The 18,112-nt window shown below is 44.8% G+C and overlaps 1 protein-coding gene across 6 annotated transcripts; it reads right to left on the bottom strand.

The window, feature by feature from the left end:
• Positions 1 to 421: 421 nt before the first annotated feature.
• On the bottom strand, positions 422 to 15,244 carry LACC1 (laccase domain containing 1). Of its 6 annotated transcripts, none has more exons than XM_034758435.1 (7): positions 14,672 to 15,244; positions 13,832 to 14,040; positions 9,333 to 9,957; positions 6,594 to 6,775; positions 5,850 to 6,015; positions 3,970 to 4,195; positions 422 to 1,522 (listed from the first exon to the last, which is right to left on the bottom strand). In XM_034758435.1, exons 3-7 carry the CDS (start codon positions 9,904 to 9,906, stop codon positions 1,348 to 1,350), a joined length of 1,323 nt encoding a protein of 440 aa, XP_034614326.1. In that variant the 5' UTR covers positions 9,907 to 9,957; positions 13,832 to 14,040; positions 14,672 to 15,244; the 3' UTR covers positions 422 to 1,347. The 6 variants fall into 6 exon arrangements, with proteins under 6 accessions (XP_034614326.1, XP_034614328.1, XP_034614327.1 ...); XM_034758437.1 differs by having other exon boundaries at positions 13,832 to 13,874; XM_034758436.1 differs by having other exon boundaries at positions 15,212 to 15,243.
• Positions 15,245 to 18,112: the final 2,868 nt, after the last annotated feature.

Raw genomic sequence — 18,112 nt, 5'->3', positions numbered from 1 at the left:
GGGAGAGACCCAGCTCCAAATATTGCTGGAGCTGGGCCCCCGGCCCTGAATATTGCTGGAGCTTGGGCACCACAAAAGAATATAGCCCGCCGCCTATGCACAAGAGGAGTTCTCACTTGACCTTCTCCAGCTTTGAACCTCGCTTGAACTGTAAAGGCCTAACTGGGGAAAGAAAGTTAATGGAGATTTTAGATGAATGTATGGAAGCTCGGGATTCCTGCTGGTCAAACTGTATGAGATATAGTGAGACCAAGATGCTGAGAGGAGCCATCAAGCTTACTTTGAATTGTATACATTTGCAATTTCACTGATTGTTCAGACCTTGTTCACTAAGAAAGGACTTGGTGTCCAGTGAAGATAGCTTAGGAACATTAGTCATCTTAAATTAAAATCCACTGGGAAAAAATAAACAGAAACGAAATCATGAAACTTTGGTTATGTATTTCAAATGATCCCTTTGCAACTTTCATAATGAGCTTAAACATTTCAGACCACCCAGCATACAAGCGGGGGAAGCTGAGAGCCAAGAAATATACAAAATAGAAAAGAAACATCCCCTCTCCAATATGTCCCTCTCCTCTGATTCTGTGTCTCTTAAAATGGCATGCCCACAGCTAGAGCTTGCACTCCTTTTTACTGACTTCTTGGTGCCTGCCAGCTGTCCGATTACTAAGTAGAACGAAGCTCTTGGCTGCTTAGTGCACTGGGAAATCAGTCTGAGCAGAAAGGGTGGAGGAGTGGGCACATAGAGAGGAAAGAAGGATTTGAAAATACCTCCCCATTGTGTAGATACCGGGGGCTTCAGTGCAGAAGCCCAGCTTCATGAAGTTGGTAGGAACATGACCCGGGACGGAGAGGAGTCGAGGAAATAGCAGCTCTGCACAGCATGCTCTGCTTTCAGGGCAGCACAATCGATGTTGCAGCTTGCACTGAATGTTACTGCTGCTCTGAGAGAAGCAGTAACTCTCTTCAGGGCTTTCCCACACTACAGAGGTCTGGGAATATGGGAGGTAGAAAATGGAAGTCAGACAATGGAGCCATGTTGCTGGTATAATTCAGAAAGGTTTGGGGGTGTTGTGCACAGATGGTCTAGTTCCCACAGATCTCCACTTTCCATGAGAACTTCCCCATGCAACCTTGTCTCTGGCTCTTTCATCCGGCTGCTGGTCTCGCCTCCCACAGGGGAACAAGGCATCCCCACAGGTACAAATCCCTATGATGAGTCCACTTCTTCCTCAGAACTTATCAGGTGAAGGAAAGAGGAGAGGCCTACTATCAGGAGAGTAAGATGTCAGGCAATGCTAACAGTTATTGCCCGGTTACTACCCAAGGATAAGAGATGCTACCTCAGTCTCTGATCGATATGAAGCCAATCTGTGTGCCAAAGTTAGTGCCATCGCGAACGTGAGAGTAAAATGTATCAGGGTGGCATGCTGTGCAGAAAGTGAGACTTTGGTTGTGGTCAGTGACAGAATCATCCTGTATGTTCTGAGGCAGAATCCCTCCAGTCTCTAGAAGAATTCTTAAAGAAAGGAAGAAAAAGAAAAGATGGAATATTTTATCAAATGGCACGTTCCTTAAGCCAGTGTGTTACTGCTATTGCAATAGTGCAAGACAAACTGTGTTAATACCATTTTTTCTTTAGATTAAAGTAAGTGGGTTTGCTCAGTCTTTAGGACACATACTTAAGCTTGAACATGTATATAGAACAAAGAAGCTACTCTTAAGGCATAAAATAGCTGAAATATAGCAACATTTGAAATTAGAAGAGTTAGTTCTGTCCTGACTTGCTATTAGAGGAAACTCAATACTTTGGCAACACATGCAAAGCATAACAAAACTTTGCTTGTAATGTTGTTATCCAGGAAAGCAAAGTTCAGTATATGGTGTCATGGCCAAATGCGATTATTTAATAAAGCATGACCTGGGAAGCCTCGTGCCCAATTGGCCGTTTTGGCTAAGATGCCAGCGTCCTCACGGTCCACCAATTCTGCTCCGTGTTCTAAGGCTAGCCGCCCGCCCCAAACCATTGGTGCCTTATCAGCTTTTCGTTGCGTTTCCTTTAAAAACTCTTTAAGTTCGGCCTTAGTATGTGTTCGCAGTTCAGTAACCTGTGTGGTGTTGCCTGTTTGTGCATCTATTTTAGTTTTAGTTATCGCAATAAGCAAAGCTTCTGCTACAGTTTCAGATTCAGTAAATTCTGGGGCTGTTGGCAGAGCTGGATACACAGGAGTTTTAGGAGCTTCATATGGGGGTGGCAAAATTTTCTGAGAGGGACTTGGGGAGGGGGAGGTAGTGATGGGCTCTACCTTTTCTGTCTTCTCCTCATTATCATCTTTAGGAGAGCCTGGGGCTGCCTGTTTAGCTGCAAACATTGTGCCCCCGTGGAGGACAGAGCACAGATCGAGGGCCTTACATATCATGTTAAACAGGACGGTGGAAACATCCTCAGATTTATATTCATCGGGTCGCAATTTTTTGGTTTTCTTAATTAAATCTAATTCTTTTATCATCTGGCATAATAATTTGTGTGCCGGATCAGCAGGTATTACCCGAGGTGGGGGAATCAATTTGGAAACGGTACCTCCGTTTCTAACAATGCGGCTACACTCTCTCCAAAGCTGAGAGGGATCTGGAGCACCAAGGTTCTTCACAGTCTCTGTGCACTGAGGCTGTAGGGAACAATCGGCTGGCTGACACCTAAAGCTCGGGTGGCACCGAAGGAGGCATCCCGTATCTGCCAGGGTTAATGGTACAGTATTGCCTTTTAGAGTTTTACCTGAGCCAAGGGAACAGATCCATTCTATTTTTGGATCAGTCGAATTTTGGCTAGTAAAAAGGTGAAACTGTAAATGTTGGAACTGTCCAGTTTCATCATCTGCGCGGTCTGCAGCGTGCCACGGGCATGGCCCAACTCCCTTGCATCCTGTTCGTGATGCCATGTGGATTGCCACGGGCACGCGGGGGCGAAAGAAAATCCAGGCCTGTTATTTACCAGGCTGCATGTGGCAATAGACTATATTGGTAAGGGATGCAAGGAGAGTATGGGTCACGATGCAAACTGCAGACACACACACAAACAACTAAAATTAATAAATTTAAAGTTTTATTGGGGATAATTACAAGGGGTAAGGGAGCAGCGTTTGATTAGCTAATAGAGTTAATGAAACTTAAAACACACAATGACTAAAATATCTACTAACAATATTTATAAACAAAGATGCAGCATTTAGTAATAACTGATACTTACAAATACAAACCAATGCATAACGACCGGCAAACGTAGACACTCTGTTTGAAACACGTGAGCTGAGAGAGAGGCTTCGAGGTGATCAGACTCGGTTACGGGTGTACACAGGATACACAGGATTCATTTTTTTTTCTCCTCTCCCTGCCTGCACATGGCAGCAGGCCCATAAAGTACCAACTATGACATCATAGAAGTGTCATAGGGGACGGGGCCCAAAACCTGTTTGTGTTCGTTTCTGATTGGCACAAGCAAAGTTTACACCAAGTAGGGGAGCAGGTGCCTCAAAGTCTGGCTTCGCCCCCAAAAGGTGAGGAAATGCATATTGTTTTAGAATGTGTGCAACACTGAATGACAAAAGAAGAGGCCAGGGCAATACCGGTATGGGCAAGTTTTACAGGATGCAGACAGGAACTCATCTCAACAGTGTTCTTGGAGGCAGTGGGGATATTTTTTGTGTCCATCCCACCCAGTTTTTCAAGTGGGATTGAGCGGTACACAAGGTGAGCAAATATCGTCCCTAGGTTCATTCATTAAGGGCTTGATACTGCAATGCTCCATGAAATTCTGGGGGTCCTCAACTCCTACCCAGCAGGATCACACTCCATATCAGTGACTAACTGGGACTAGAACCTAAATTTCTTCTGATTCACTCTTTTGTCCTCATCCTAGGCTGCTTAGCACAACAAACTATAGCATAGAAAAACACACATCAGACTTACCGTGTTGCCCTTCTAATATCAACATAGGGAGTTGGAGATTCAAACTGTCTGACACATTTTGGATCAAGATTGTAAAATTCCTTTGCTGATTCCTGAGGAAGTGTAAAACAGCACGGTCCAACAGATGGGCCCAGCACCACAAGTATATCCTTAACATTACAGCCATATTCTGTTATCATAGCATTTACTGTAGCCATAGCAACTCCTAACAAAGTTCCTTGCCATCCTAGGAAAAAACATAAGGGGAAAAAATCCTGCAAGTTTATTTTTAAATTGAATGGTTAAAGAAAATTAATTATTATTAATTATTATTATTATTAAGGATCTACAAGCCAAATACATGGAGGAATAATTAGCTTTTAGCAAACATTAACAGTGCACAGAGCTTTCTTATGAAGTAGCCGTATTACCATTTTAGAGATGGGGAAACTGAAGAAAAAAGGAACCTTTAATTGCCCAAGGGCAGAGGAAGTCAATATTACAAGTGGGCTTAGAACTCAGGAATGCCTTGCTGCCAGCCCTGATTTTACACCATTAAATTACACCTCACTGTTCACTCTGTGCTGCAATATCTCATGGGTTAAATACTGTAAAGGTTTCTTTACAATCTCACATGACAGCACTGTGGAAAAATATTATTTAAAGAGAAGGGAAAAAACATTTTATATGGGAAAAAAAAAATCTCCTTATCTGTGCTACTTGGCTGAAGCAAGTGTAAACTGTGCTGCATGCCAGGATTGTTTGGACTACAAGGAAGAAAACCTAGCTCTGACTCCCTGTACCTTACACAGAGCTCAAGACAGGCTTTGCACAGAACTGAGTGTGCCTTAATGTAGAGGCAAAGGTATTTTGTTTCTTTTTCTCCCCTCCTTTTCTGTGACCCCTGGCTGCAGTCTGGGCCACAGAATGGTATTTAGGGGTATACAGAGCAAGGTTTAAACCTATTTTTAAATTTTTATCAAAATAATTTGACCTGCTACTGACTTCAGGCATGGATTTGGGGAGCGCCAGAAGGATGGAGATGGGGGAGAGAATATGTGACTGGTCAGGGACATGGTAGAATACAAGGTATGCGGATTGGAGAGAGGGGATTGGGTGACATGCTACCTGGTCTTGGAATGGGAGGGTGAAGCAGATGGAGGGGGTGCATGGAGAGGGCACAGGAGACTGGCAGAGAATGGACAGGATGGAGCAGCTTGGGGGGTCCGGTAAGGGGGGAGCAGGTAACTGAAAGGGGAACATAGAAAGGGACAGAGCATGCACAAACTCTTATCCACATTAAACTTTGAACACTTAACATTTCGAGATATAAAATCTTCAACCTCTTAAAATTGTCAACGTGGATAAAAGCTTCCCTTTTATCCTTGCTTCGTTCCCATCACCACTCACTTCCCCCACGCATAACACACACACACACACACACACACACGGTGTAGCTCCCTACACATATACATCCTTCCTGTATGTATAAAGCCTGCAGAGGGAAGCTCCACGCTGATGGGCCTCCTAAGAGCTGTTAGATCCACGGACCTCCGGCACAATCTGATTGAAAAGTTTGATGCTCACACCAAAAACTGGGCAATTCACAAACACAAACCTTGTTAGAAACAGGTAAAGTTGCAAGTGTGTTTGACTGGAATCCAGCTAACTATTACATGCTCTTCAGAAGAGTTCTACATCTTTGAAAAAGAACTATATTAGGAAGCCTGGAAAGGAAGAGTTAAGGGATTCATCCCGGAATCCTTCACTCACTGGCTCTCACTAAACCCAACCTTACTACTTGATTATTAATCCCGTTTACTATTCAAGGGATCCATTCCCAGTACTCTCCTAGTATTATATTACTTTGATTATGTGAAATGAATACTAAATGCCCTTACCAGAATGAGCAGCTCCACATGCTTTTTTGACAGGATCAGCAAAAAGCACAGGTATGCAGTCAGCGCCGAGAGCGGCTATTGTAACACCTTTCTGATTCGTTACTATTCCATCATAGCTGTCAGGCTCGGGCTTTCCCATAATCCAAACATCACTGGCATGATTGACCTGTCAGTACAAAGACAGATGAAGCACAGTTATAAGGCAGTGAAAAAAAAATTAATTCATACTTGCTGAATGCCCTTTCTCCAGCTCTCTTGTTCTCACCCTCTTCAGGCCAACCCTTATGTTTAGTACTCCATCCCTCTTCTTGTTCAACAAACAACCACTGTCTTTGCTTTCGGATCTCTTCTTAAAACACACCTCTGGTGTGCAACCCCATCCGTCTGAGAAAGAAATGAATTTTTTAAGTAAAAAGATATCTGCACCACTTTGATTTTGGATCTTTATCTGGTCATATATGGTATTATGTCACTGAACTAACTGTATGATCCATTAGAACAAACTTCTTGGGAGAGGGACTGAATCTTCCTCTCTATATAGTACCAAGCGTGTTGACAGCTATGATGACAGTTTCATCATGTTAAACTGCCACAATAACGGTCTTAAAAAGTTGTCCTACAACTTATAACCTCTTGCTAGGAAGAGAAGACTAATGCACAGTTAAAAAAACCAAAACATTCACTGCTACACAAAGCAAGCTCTGATTAGTTAATATAGGAGTGCACTGCTATCTGATAACATACCTTCACACGGTGAAATGTCTCCGGGTCAAAACCTGCAGCATTAGCTAACCTGCGTAGGTTTTCTTTAACCACAGCCTTTGGATCTCTCCGCTTAGCACTGCTGAAGAGGTTGAAGGAGCTGAGCGTTGGTATATAAGAGATCCCACCTGTCCTTGTGGTGAACCCATGTAGGAAGATGTGACCTGGTGAAGAGAGAGAATTTGTTTGAAACAAATGGGAAACCTGAAAATTATACCAGATTCTGTCAAGTGGAATTGGTATTAGCCAGTCAGATTGTTGGATGGCTGATGCTTATTTAATGATGACATTTAAAAACAAGGATCCCATGCTCCCTTTTCCTTCTGGCAGGCAAGTGAGAAAAACTGTGACTCTTGCCAGGGTAAAGTGTGGAGTGAGTAAGAGCCAGGACAGGGGCACGTTCCCTGTGACCACATTACCCCTGGACTCCACAGAGCTCCAGGTCACGGGATGTGAGTCAGCAGGCTCTCTGCTAGATCTAATATTACCCTCTTCCAACTTCCAGGGTAAACCCAAGCAAATTACTGGTGTCCAAGTCTCTAGCAACTCCTCCTTCTAGGAGCACCTGCAGTGGAGGGGTCCCTGGAACACAGCTCCAACAGGTGAAATACTGTCCAGGAACCACAGAAGCCATGGTGGGGAAGCTGAGCAGCAGGGCAGTGGCAAGGGATTTTTGGGCAAATAGCGCTTCCCTCCACTGGAGATCTCTAAAGAACTGCAGGTTTAGGGAGAACCAGTCTTCTGCTAGGTGGATATGTGCAGGGAGACCCATTCCTTGTGCTATAATAAAAATCCATTCCATGATTGCTTCACCCAATCCAGGATTTATATGCACATATGTGGTGACAATCTGCAGCAGAGGCTATGGCAGGGGCATGGCCACGGCCCACACACTTAACATCCAGGTCCACCCAAATCTGAGCAGGGGTATAGTGCTGCCACAGCAACCCAGATCATCACTCGGGCACCTGGGATGGAGCTATGTGCCAGCCCTTCAGAAAGCTATGATCTGGCAGCTCTGCCTGGCCATTTTCTGAGCCGCTCCATGCACGTGCCCAGCTTGCCAGGTGAAGTCCTATGTCTGGGGACACCAGGACTAGGAAGAGGGTGTAGCGTTCGGGAAGAAGCTGAGCTAGCACTGTCTGTCATTGCCCGTCCACCTGAAAATTGGGGCCCACCCAAATTTCCACTCCTATCTATGCCACTGGACTGTGGGTGTGTCTACACTACAGACGCCACAGCAACACATCTATGGTGCTGCAGATGTGCTATGGTGACACTAGGAGTTTTTCCATCGTTGTAGTTAATCCACCCCCTCAAGAGGTGCTAGCTAGATCAACAGAAGAATTCTTCCATCAACCTAGCAGTGCCAATATCAGGGCTTAGGTTGGCTTACTTACTTCCCACACCGGAGTGAATTTTTTGCACCCGTGAGTGATATAGCTAGGTCGGCCTAAGTTTTAGGTGAAGACCATGCGTGTATCTGTGACCTAGATAGCTAAGGAGAATTACAAAGTGTGTGTGTGCGTACACCTGACTGACAGTGAGAGACCAGGCACCCTGAATAAAGAATTCCCTGTGCATTCTCTGCAACCACATCCTCTACCTCCTCTGCCACAAGGGATGCTGTGCTATAATCTCCTGCCCCCAAAGGAAGAATTCCAGGAAAACTCAAATTGAAAAATCCCTCTTCTCGAGCTGGGAATAATGTACTTAAAGAAAAATGAGGTAGCAAGTCTTTGAACCACTACTGTAAGGTATAACTGATTTTCTGACTGGCTAAGGCACGTAGTGGATGTGTTCTCTAAGATAGTTTCAGCAGTCCATATTTGTTATCTGAACATCCAAACAGATACAGGATATAGCCAGATAGAGATCTTCCAACAATTCAGTTCTTTGATTTGGGGAGTGTCATTCCAAGTAGCCGGAATATAAAGTAAGTAGGCTGTTTTTATCTAAACCGTGAGATGCCCCTCTCCAATAGTGCAGGAAAACACAATATCCAAAGATTTAATTAAATGTAAGGTGCGAGTGCTGGCAGAGCAGGAAACAGGGAACCCCTTGCCCACCCCTTCCTACCCAGAACTTCAACACATGACACAGCCCTCGTTTGGCCGCTTAGATCTCACAAGTGCTGAGATGGAGAGCTGTTAGATTAAGGAGAGCATTGTGCTCTATGGCTCCACTCAGAGTGGTGTTTGGTTTTTGCTTCTTCCCCATAAGAATGATTGCTACTGACCCCATCAGCTGACACGGTGTCTCTGTTTTCTGCGTCAGCACTAACACCGAACACATAGAATCTTACCCTCTGTTGTGCAATTCTTTAAGCCACATCTGCTCCTTCCCAATTTTGGACTGCTTCCCAATTTTGGACTGTGATTTAGGCATCCATTGGGACTGATCTAAGTTATTCAGGAGTGCCACTCAGAATCCCCAGAGTGCTAAAGGCCTACCCCTTTAGGCCCCTTCTATACCCTCTGTGCCTGGACTTACAAGGGCGGGCTGCATAGGACAATCTATGGCTATCTTATCTGATGTCTGTACTGGGGACTTCTCCCCGGGCTGGCTATAGGGATATCACAGCAGCAGAGAAATATTTTGGGGGTGAAAAATTCACCCCTGGGGCCTCATGTTGCTAACCCCTGAAGTAGAAGAATCTGTAAACTGAAAACTGAATGAAATAGGTTTAAAAAAATCCACAAAATCTGTTTTCCAGTTTACCTGGGATCAAGGAAGATTTTAGAATGGTAAGCTTCCCTTTCAGATCTGGCAGACTTTCCAAGTATGTCTGAATCTCACTCCTGATGAGTTCCATCTCATGGGCAGGAAGTGTTTGTATGTCGCTCTGAGGTTCAGCTATTTGTTGGAGGTTGTTTCCTTCACAATCCATCCCAAAATCCTCAAACTGAAACTGGTAAACAGCAGTGAATAGGTGGTCTATAAACACTTCCATTAAGGCTTTCCTTTGTACTGGTAAAATGATTTTAATGATGCTTAAATCCTTTTCATCTAGTTTTTGTTTAATGGTGTACAAGGCAGCAGCTGTACTTGTCTTGCACACAACCTCAATTCCTTTCTTTAGAGTCTGAAAACTGCTGATTACTTTAAGTACCGAATCTTGTTCACTGCTCCTTTCACTTCTTGGAGTTTGGTAGCACATTATGTAAACAAATGGAGCACTGGCAGAGAAACCTTTTTCAATCCTTTCTAGTGTGCTACATAATAACTTCTGAATGCCATTATTTTGTGAGTTCATTTGTAGACTGAACAGATCAATCAATACTGCTTCTGCCATCTTCCAGTTGATTTAAGGAGTCCTAAAGGTACCAGATATTGAATAAAATGCCTTCAAAGAAAAAGAGAACATTGTTAGTCTAAATAGGCAAAGTTACAACTTATTATTTGTTGTTTAGTGGTTAGAGGAATTAACATACTGAAAAGTAATGTAATTTCAAATATATATTCCATTGCATCCAGTGGTCAGAGCAAAAGGTATCTAAAACAGAAGGGAATTGTTCTGCTTGTGTTTAAATCCCCCTACTTCATTCTTTTTGACTTTCTCCAGATCTGAGATGTTAAAAGTATGGCCCACAATATAATCTGGCTTTCACAAATGCATTTTAATGACATGGGCTCCTTTCCTCCCAAATACAGCTTCTAAGGTGAACTTGAGGTACAGCTCCATGAAGCACTTGGTGCCTCTTTTTTAACTGTATGCTCTGGAACAGTGGCTCTCAACCAGGGGTTCGGGGCCCCCGGGGGACCACGAGCAGGTTTCAGGAGGTCCATCAAGACGGGCCAGTATTAGACTTGCTGGGGCCCAGGGCAGAAAGCTGAAGCCCTGCCACATGGGGCTGAAGCCCAGGACCCTCAGCCCTGCCATACGGAGCTGAAGCTGAAACCTGAGCCATGTAGCTTTGCAGGGGCCCTGTGGCATGGGACCCCAGGCAATTGCTCTGCTTGCTACTCCCTAACACCGGCCCTGGCTTTTATATGCAAAAAATGAGTTATTGTGACACAGGCAGGCCATGGAGTTTTTATAGCATGTTCGGTGGGAGGAGGGGGTCAGAAAGAAAAAGGTTGAGAACCCCTGTTCTGGAGGACATTGAAACCTAGCTCCAAATCCACATGATAAATGAAGAACATTCCTGGTTTTCATTGTCACCTTTTTCAAAGCTGGTGTGTCATAGTCCTAGTGGAACTCCCCCTACTGAACACTCACCAAGTTGCTGTGTTTGGATCCCACCATGCTGGATTTGTGTACTCTGAACCTTCCTTTGATCTGAGTAGGCTCCAACACTGCTCTTTCCTTCACCTCTCTGGCACAATTCTTAGACACAGGCTCTCTTCCTATTAGCGCTTCATGGAAATGGGACCTCATAGGCCAGCTGCCCAAGATCCCCAAGACCTGTGCTGAGCCCCAAAATATCCCTGTTGCTTAAGCACACCCATTTCCAGAGCTCCAACATTGTGGACACTCTGGTTTATAGCGACCTCTCCAGGAACACGTGATAGTTGAAGTACATACTGCACAGACTTTGCAAAAGGGATTCTAAAACAGTGACTCTTTACTTTAGGTGGCCCAAGAGATCTAATATTCAGATAAAACAATGAAATATCTACATACCCTTCCCTGTCTCCAGCACTCTTAGGGCTTAGGTCAGAGACCTCTAGAGCAATGTTTCTCAAACTGGGGTCCCTGGATCCCTGGGGGTCTGCAAGGGTACTCAAGGGGGGGGCTGCGGGCACCACTGATCAGGACCTCCCCCTCCTTCCCAGCACCTCCTGTATACGGGGAAGAGCTGTTCAGCAATGTGCAGGAGGTTCTGGGAGGGAGGGGGAGGAACAGGGATGGGGCAGGCTTGGGGAAGGGGGCAGAATCATGTCTGGGGTTGCTGGCCCTGCTGATCAACTCCTCCCCCTCCCTCCCAGTGCCTCCTGCGCACCGGGGAACAGCTGTTCATAGGTGTGCAGGAGGTGCTGGGAGGGAGGGGGAGGAGATGTGACAAGGCACACTCGGAGGAGGGGCAGAAAGGGGTGGGGAAGAGGAGAGGAAGAGGTGGAGCAGGGGCAAGAAGAGTTGTGGCAGGGTGGGGCCTTGGGGAAAGGGGTAGAGTGGGTGGCAGCACCTGGGGCTGAGCAGGGAGCTTGGGGGGTCTGCAAAAAAAATGTAAATAAAAATGGGTGTCCTCAGGTTGCTAAAGCTGCTCTAGGGTATCCAGGATCCTCACCTTTCTGTTCTTGCACAGCACTGCTTTCTGCTTCTGGTCTCTTCCCCCTCTTTCTAAAATGGCTACTGAGAGTCTTTATAAAGTTGCAGTTTCCTCTGTCATGTGACCTTGTCAGATGTTCAAAGTCCACCACCAGGTGATCTGTTGCCTGAATACTAGGTTTCCTGGCAGAACCGGGGTTTCTTAGTTTTGCTACCTTCTTTTTTCCAGATTTTTCCCATTTGAATAGAAGACTAACCTTCCATTGCTAGCCCTGTGTCATCACCTCTTGGAATTTCATCCCAAAATGGAAGTAAAAAAACAACAGAGAAGACAGACTAGCCTTACAATCAAAATGAAGTGTGCAGTTTGGTAAAGATACATACAGAGTTCATAATCTGAAACAGGATTCATAAATTGTATATAGACAGATTCCCCAAATCATCATAGGGTGTTACAGAGAAACAGTCTGTACTCATTCTGTCTCTCATGGGGACTTCCAGTTTGTTCCTTCTTTATTGTTGTTTCCCTCAAATGGAATTTAATGTCATCCTGACTAAAAGTGCTTGTTTTCTCTTTGTGTACAGTAGGGTTACCATATTTCAGCAAGCAAAAAAGAGGAAGGGAGGAGCCCCGTCTAGCCCCTCCCCTGCCCCTCCCACTTCCCCCCCTCAGAACTCCCAACCCTCCCCCCGCTCCTTGTCCCCTGACTGCCCCCTCCTGGGACCCCTGCACCTAAGTGCCCCCCAGGACTCCACCCCCTACCTAAGCCTCCCTGCCTCTTGTCCCCTGACTGCCCCCTCCTGAAACCCTCCCCCCATCCTAACTGGCCCCCTAGGACTCTATCCCCTACCTGTACCCTGACTGCCCCAACCCTTATCCACACTCCCACTCCCAGACAGACACCAGGGACTCCCACGCCCCATCCAACCACTCCCCACTTCCTGACAGCCCCCCACCCCCGAACTCCCGACACAACCCACCCCCCCCGCTCCTTGACCCCTGACTGCCACCTCCTGGGACCCCTGCTCCTAACTGCCCTCCAGAACCCCACCCCCTACCTAAGCCTTTAGCTCAAAAAGCCGGACATATCCGGGGGAATCCGGACGAATGGTAACCCTATGTACAGAATACATAAACAATTTCATTCGTGCTATCAAACGCAGAGGACTTGACTGGTCTACTTGAAATAAGCTAGGACTCATGATCAAAACCTGACAGTTGGTAACAGTGTCTGTCACAGGATTTATGACTCTCAATCTTCCTAGGAGTATTATTACATACAACTGATGATACCTAGTAGGGAAATCTGCTTGCTAATGAAACTGAGTGAGGTAGGTCAAGGCCAAAGACCCAAAAGCTGTCACCAGAGAACTCAGAACGTAGCTAAAGTTACAAGTGGCAATCATAAGGTGGCAGTTGCAGAGGCACCTTCCTTGCCCTGCTGCTCCCAATGGAGAGTGCCTGGCCTGTCTGCCTATCAGAAGATCCCAGCTGAATTATAGGCAACATCATACCCCACAAAAGGAAACCTGTCTGGGACAAGACAGGAAACTGCAACTCCCTCTTACCTCATACAGATGAGAGGGGGAGGGCAAGCAGGGGTCACTGACTCCCACATCGGCCCTCCTTCCTAAAGAAAACACCACCCGTGAAATGAGGGAGGGAGGATGCCTGTTGAAGGAGAAATATCTACCAGCACAGTCATTAAGATGTGCGTGTACAGAAAGAAATCCACTAGGGCAATTATGAGGCTGTGCACAAATGCACATAATAAAGCTGATTCACTAGTGCATTTGGCCAGTTTTTCATCGTATATCTCCATTGAAATCAACGGTGTTGCACTGGCATTACTTTTATTGCAAATACATTAGAGTGGAATTTGATGACTGCTCCTTGAGATATTCACAAAACACTGGGTACTGCTATACAGCACATTGTGTGACAAGCAAAGCTGTATGTTAGGTTCTCTATAATGTATCATGGTTGTTAAAGTTTGAAATATCTTACCTTGATAATCCTAATGCTCCATAGAATGTGCAACTGCCAATTCCTTCATCAGAAAAGATTTATTAGAGAGCAGATCATTGCAGTAAACAATGAAGGTTTGTAAATCCATGCAGGTTTGAAGACCAATCCTGCAAATTCACTCTCTTCTGCAAACCCTCTGAAACACTCAGTACACAAAGCTGGATAATAAGAAGAACCCATGCCACAGACTGTATCCAAAGAAAAGAAAGGAAGCATAAAATGAAGGGAGGGGAGGATCAAATAGGGGAAAGAGTGGTGGGAACAGCTAAGAAAAGGAAAAGAAGAGAGGGAAAAAAAACATTAAATGAAAAAACACAAGTCGTGGAAAAAAGCCAGGTCAGAATAGAAAAATATCATGATGAAAATTTACCAAAAAATTAAACTCAAATCTGAAAATGAAAATAAACTGAATATATTCCCAGTTTTCGACTAGCAAAGACTGCCACTTTCCCCACATTGACCTCCTTTGGATCTTATCTATCACTCTTATTTTATTTTTTGAGATGTAAAGAGGTATGTGCAGTTTTGAAAAGAGATAAAAAAGCCAGAAAGTATTTAACATCTTATGTTAGATTACTAAGCGAAGACATGCATCAACTCCAGAAAAAATACAGAGGGTGTTTATAGTTCCACACAACACTTTTAATAAATCACTATATATCAACAAGCGGAAAGCCATCGAAATGCAGAAACCACTCTTAATTTAGGAATATTTATGTGTGTAAAAGAGCCAGAAGTTAGCATTTACAGTTACAAAATACAAAGTATATACAGTTTCCATAAATAAATATAAGCTCAAAGACTTAAGTATTTACTTACGGAGGTGGACAATCCTTTTACAGCTCCCAAGAGAGATCATACAAAATACTGACATACTGTTATGAGCCTTATATATCTGCATAATTGCAAGTCCTGCAGTAGATTTGTGCAAGATGGAAATCCCCTTCCAGGTGAGACGTGAGTGGGGGAAACCCGCCTTTTCTCTTCCTGAGGCCCTGAGCTTATACTGTCACTGTACACAGGAAATCTCAAAGGGTACTCAAAGGCACTAACGTGATTAATTCTTAGGGTAATACAAAACCAGGAAGCAGTGTTAACCCTGCCATACCAGTTCTGGGCAGCAGGCAACTCGTTGTAATCATATGTGCATCTGCGAGTGATCAGTTCATGTATATGCAGCTTCACATAGCCTCAGAAATGGCTGGAGCCCAAAATAAGAAAATAAATACACAGAGTGGAGGGAAAGGCAGCATAGAAAATAAAGGAGTCCTCTCTGTTATAGCATAACTTCCTGTTCTGCAGAGAGGTTTGGCAGTAAATCAAGAAGAGAACAGCTACCGAAAGTTAACTCAAAATTACCGAAAGAGAGAAGGGGCCACAGGAACAGAGATAAGGAAGGATCTGCCTTAGAGGCGCGGAAACACGTGAAATATTTTTAAAGGCGTCACTAAAAACAGGAAGTGCTTTTTCATTTTCATAGGAGCCAATAATTCCTGTGAGCCCTTCAGAAATTTTTAACTTCACTGGTACATTAGCATGGCCACAAGAATAAACCATTTCCAGCAGTTTGCAGCCAACAATCAGATTGTGTATGGTACCTGAAGAAAAGTACAGAAAATAAAACTACAATAAAAGTAGAAAACACCATGATGACAGCTGGTGAGAGTGCAGCAAAAGAGGCAAACAAAATGTTAAGAAATAAAAAGACTGGAATACAAAATAATACCAAAAATATTATAGTGACATTGATATTAATAATAATTAACAATAATTGATATTACTTCACCACCTGAAATATTGTTTTTAGTCTGAAAAGGAGAAGAGTAACAGGGGACATAGTATTATTGTATAAAATAATGAATGGTGTTGGGAAGGAAAATCAGGTCGTCCTATTTATCCTCATTCATAACCAAAGAACAAGGAGAAGCCAATGAAACTGATGTTCTCAGCAATTTACAATGAATGCCATCAAATTTTAAAACTGATTTTAAAAAAATTACATTTTAACAAAATGAATTAGTTAAGCTAAGGGACTTGTTACCACAAGGCAACATGGAAACAAAGAGCTTAGCATGATTTAAAAACACCCCACATTTATAAGATAATGATACCATCAGTTAAATTGAGTAGGATAAAAATTGTAGGGATATAAACCTTCAATTTGAGGGTTGCAATGACAAAAGCATGACCTTTTCCATTTTTTGCATTGCAAAAAAATCATCTTTCTTATTACTGGAAATGTGAAAGCCTAATTAATAAGAAATTTAACATTAGAAATGGATACACCTTCATGTTAGAAAATGGAAACAAAAACATTCCCCTAAACCCACATTTTACACAAGTTTCTAGAAAATCAGGGTGAGAGTCTGTGCTGTCCCTTTATGTGTGCCTTCACTGCAGAGTTAACTTGTGCTCTTACTCAGATGTTGCCCCTAATCCCACTTCCATCCACACAGAAAACCCCCCTCACAAGTTTAGTGGTGCTTAAACCTCGGCTAGCTGGCACAGCTGGGGGTTTAGGCCAGGGCCCAGGTGCTGCTTTCATTCAGACAGGTAACTTGCCCTCTTTACAGTGAGGATGCAGACTAGGAGATGTAGCACAAAACTTACAGCCCACGGTGTGGGGTAGCAGGTGGGGGTGAGCTAAGGTGGTTTTAATACACCTGTATGCCCAGCTGAGCCTGGGGTGTTTTGGGGGTTGGAGAAGCCCATTGGGTAACTTAGAAAGCCCTGGCCTAACTTTTCTAAGGGTATGGCCACACTTTGAGCTGAAAATGTAATGTCCAACTTAAGGAAACATGCCCTCACTAGCTCTGATTGAGCTAGAGTACCAAAATCAGACTGTAAAGGAGCAGGGGCTACCCACCCTGAGTACAATCCCATCCAAGATACTCGTGCATACCTGGGGTGGCTAGCCCCTTCTGCTGCTGCAGCTACCCTTCTGTTTTTAGTGTGCAAGCTCTGATTGAGCTTCCGCTGATCTGTCTCCTTAAGATGGAATTTACACGTCCAGCTCAAAGTGCAGACGTACCTTAAATTACAGCAGTCTCCTAAGGCACAGGTCACTGCGCAGTGCTGGTGAGATGAGAGGGAGACAATTGTACCATGGCCCTGAGCTCAACACATCTGTGTAAATAGAGTGAAAAGGGAGAAGGTGGGGCCCCAGTGAACAAGATGTACTGGGCCCCACATGTCTCCTGATGGGCCTGATTGCACAGCCAGGAATCTCAGCCCCACCCCTAAATTAGGGCTTGCAGAGGAGTCCTGTAGCTGTTCATATCTTTCTGCCTTGATAAGTTGCTTACTCCCTTTATTTTGTCCTCTCTTCCCCACCCCCGCACTCCCTTTTGTTTTAATTCTTACACAACCCTTTTCGTAATTTGCAAACACTTCTTTTATTTGGTTTTCCCTTCCAATTTCCTTCCTTGTTTGCCAGCACATCCAGACACGCCACCTCTCGCAAATTTATCACAAGAGACGCGCTAAGTAAAATTAAGCCCTACTCATGATCTCGCGATAGAACTCTCAAATGTCAGGATATTCCCCCCAAATTCTGACATTTGAGAGTTCGATCATGAGTGACGCTTAATTTTACTTAAAAATTGCTGTAAGCCTTGGGTGGCTGGGGCTCCCCACTGTCAGCCGGGGAAGTGGGAGAGGAGACTTTACCGCAGCCCCCCAGGCCTGGGGAGAGTGCAGAACCCTAAGGGTACATCTACACTACAGCGGGGAGTCGATTTAAGATACGCAAATTCAGCTACGTGAATAGCGTAGCTGAATTCGACGTATTGTAGCCGACTTACCCCATTGTGAGGACGGCGGCAAAATCGACTTCTGCGGCTTTTTGTCGGCGGCGCTTACTACCACCTCCGCTGGTGGAGTTAGAGCGCCGATTCGGGGACCGATTGTCGCGTCCCAACGGGACGCGATAAATCGATCCCCGAGAGGTCGATTTCTACCCGCCGATTCAGGCGGGTAGTATAGACCAGACCTAAGAGGAACAGAGATGAGGCTGGGAGGGTTGAATTATGGCCTGGGGCAGGGATCGGCAACCTTTGGCACATGGCCCACCAGGGTAAGCACGCTGGCGGGCCAGGCCGGTTTGTTTACCTGCCACATCCGCAGGTTCGGCTGATCACGGCTCCCACTGGCTGCGGTTCGCCGTCCCAGGCCAATGGGGGCTCTGGAAGCAGCACGGGCCAAGGGATGTGCTGGCCGCTGCTTCCCCCCCCTCCCCCCCCAGATAAACAAACTGGTCCA

This window comes from Trachemys scripta, chromosome 1 (genome assembly GCF_013100865.1).
Source record: "Trachemys scripta elegans isolate TJP31775 chromosome 1, CAS_Tse_1.0, whole genome shotgun sequence".
Taxonomy (NCBI): domain Eukaryota; kingdom Metazoa; phylum Chordata; order Testudines; family Emydidae; genus Trachemys; species Trachemys scripta.
This window is presented reverse-complemented; position numbering and strand designations above follow the sequence as displayed.